Source organism: Mus pahari, chromosome 13 (assembly GCF_900095145.1).
Source record: "Mus pahari chromosome 13, PAHARI_EIJ_v1.1, whole genome shotgun sequence".
NCBI lineage: Eukaryota > Metazoa > Chordata > Mammalia > Rodentia > Muridae > Mus > Mus pahari.
This window is the reverse complement of record NC_034602.1, coordinates 23,085,535-23,088,256: the sequence shown is the minus strand read 5'-3', so window position 1 is coordinate 23,088,256 and position 2,722 is coordinate 23,085,535. Positions and strand designations below refer to the sequence as shown.

The 2,722-nt window shown below is 49.2% G+C and overlaps 1 protein-coding gene across 1 annotated transcript in view; it reads right to left on the bottom strand.

Moving 5' to 3' along the window:
- The window catches only part of Tmed4 (transmembrane p24 trafficking protein 4), a 4,074-nt gene extending 1,352 nt beyond the window's left edge, over positions 1-2,722 (bottom strand). The window contains exons 1-4 of the mRNA XM_021210816.1: positions 2,527-2,722; positions 2,261-2,361; positions 1,970-2,095; positions 1,615-1,761 (exon numbers count right to left, since the gene is read on the bottom strand). Coding sequence (XP_021066475.1) covers positions 1,615-1,761; positions 1,970-2,095; positions 2,261-2,361; positions 2,527-2,686 — 534 coding nt within the window. The 5' untranslated portion in view covers positions 2,687-2,722. The remainder of the gene's footprint in view (positions 1-1,614; positions 1,762-1,969; positions 2,096-2,260; positions 2,362-2,526) is intronic.

The window sequence follows — 2,722 nt, the reverse complement described above, 5'->3', positions numbered from 1 at the left end:
CCTGGAACTCACTCTGTAGACCAGGCTGGCCTCAAACTCAGAAATCCGCCTGCCTCTGCCTCCCGAGTGCTGGGATTAAAGGCCTGCGCCACCACGCCTGGCCTCTACAACCCTTTCTGTTCTGACTGAAATCATGCTTTCTCCAGCAAGAGGCCATGGGAAACAAGCAAGTAATGCATATTACTAAATTGTACACTGTCCTTCTTAGACTGGTTCATACAATTTAGAAATAACTATCCAAAACAAGATAAGGTCTATACATACAACAGACTATTATTCAACCTTAAAAAGAGAATTCTATAGCAGGAGGTGGTAGCGCATGCCTTTAATTCCAGCACTCAGGAGGCAGAGGAAGGCCAATCTCTGAGTTCGAGGCCAGCCTGGGCTACAGAACAAGTTCCAGGACAGCCAGGGCTACACAGAGAAACCCTGTCTTAAGGACTGGGAGGGACAGTGATAGTTCTACAGGGTGGAAAGATGACTCAGTGCTTAAGAGCTCGTACTTCTCTTGTAGAGGACCTGAGTTCACTTCTCAGCACCCATCTCAGGTAGCTGGAAACCATCTGTAGCTCTAACTCCCAAGGATCTCAAGTCCTCTTCTGAACTCACAGGACGCGTGTGCACACACACACACACACAAATCCATACACAGGTACACATCCTTGATAAGAAGACAAATACTTAAAGGGGTAGGGCATGATGGGGTTCAGAGCCCTTATCTAGCATGTGTGATGACCTAGGCTCAATTTCTAGCACTGCGAAAGAAAATAAAAAACAGGAGTTCTGACAAACTACAAGGCAGATAAACCCTGGGCACATTGTGCTAAATGAACTGAGATAGACACAAAAGGATTCCACATAGCTGAATTAGTGACCAAGACCATAGGCACAAAGTAGAGCTGCAGCAGAACATGGGAAGCGGGGAGTTGGTGTTTACCAATAATCAGGATCACAGAGGAAACATCCAAACCTCAGCGAGGGAAGAGGAGTGCTTAATGGGGTCAGGGTTTCTGGGAAGGTGAAAGTGATGCAGATGGACAGCAGTGATGGGGGCCACGGGACATGAATCTACGTAATGCCACAGCTCTGTACACTTACACGTACTTAAATTGTTAGGTTTTATATGTATTTCATAACAAGCAAACAGAAAAAAATATTAAATGGTCTACCGCCACACCATCCACACTTGAGATCTGATCTCAGAAGCTAAGCAGAGGCAGGACTGGTTAGTACTTGGATGGGAGACCACCTGGAAATATTGAGTGGTGTAGGCTTTTAGAACATATATACATATATATGTATTTATATACAACATAGTCGTATTATAATAAATATAATACATTTTATATACGTGTATATAATACAGACACACACACACACACACACACACACACACACACACACACTGAAGGTGTGGCTCAATGGTAGAAAGCTTGCCTAACATTCAACCCTGGCACTGTAGACGTATACAGAAAGTGAGGAAAGAAAACCAAAACCAAACCTCACCTATGTAAGACTGGTAACTCCCACATTCCCGAGGAGAGAAGGCCCCAGCAGCCACGTTGCACAGTGGGTTTAAAGGTCAATTACAGCCTCCAAGTGCAAGTCCCTTACCCTCTGGTAATCCTGCTCCTTCTGGATCTGTTCGACCTGATCAAGCAACTGGCGAGCTCGAAGCTGTAGCTCTGTTAACTTATCCTTAGCGGCGATCTCAGGGTAGTTGTTGGCATGCTCCCCAACCTGGATGTCCAAGTGTACACGCTACAAGGAAACAGGACGGAATGACGGGGTGCCACCCACCGTCTGTTACGGCTATGGAGTCCGATTCTTGTCTCCGGCTGAATGAGGAAGAAGGGCATCCAGTTCTAACTATACCCACTTGCTCCCCGCAAAGGGCAAAATTAAAATAAAAGAGAAAAGACAGCAACAGTTGGTATCAAGTGAGAAACTCTAAGGCTGAGCCTCTTACCAGTTTGCCTCCAGCGAAGAGAGCCATTCTGGTGGAGTTGGAGTGCAGACAAATCTGATGGTCACCGGGTGTGTGGGAAGTGAACGTGAAACGGCCCTCGGAGCCGTATTGCCGGGACAGTACAACCTGCAACACGCATCAAGCCCCAATTTTACAATGATCTCTCAAAATGCGGGACCTGGTACCTGGGGACCTTTTCTCAGGACCACGGCGGTATTTCACATCCCATAAAGACATTAACGGACAGCTGGCGCCAGCTAGAGCCTTTCCAGCGAGGCGGTGGGGGCTTACCTTGCCGTCCGGGTCCTTCACCTCTACATGCATGCCCAGGCCGGGGGTCGATGGCAGGAAGACCTCTTTCTGTTTGTCCCACATCTGAGTTCGATAGTTGCCTGCAGGATAGACACACAGTCACAATCTAGCCTCCAGCAAGTAGCCCCAGGGCGCTGTGCAGGGGACCTGGTGCCCTCAAGGCACCCCCAGGACTGGGTCGAGCTGACAGGGAAGGAGGGGTGCCAGTTGAAAACAAAGGGCCTCTCCACCCTCAGCCCCCTGACCGATGACCATGGTCTCGTCGGGTATTTCCTCGATGAAGCAGCGCTTCTCAGTCTCGCCGATGTGGAAATAGAGCCCGCGGGCACACGCAGCACACACAGTAAGCACCAGCAGCCCAAATCGCACCATCCCCTGCAGCGGTCCGACCCCGACACCTGCCATTGCGCCTCAACCTTGCACATGCGCACACTGGCGCAC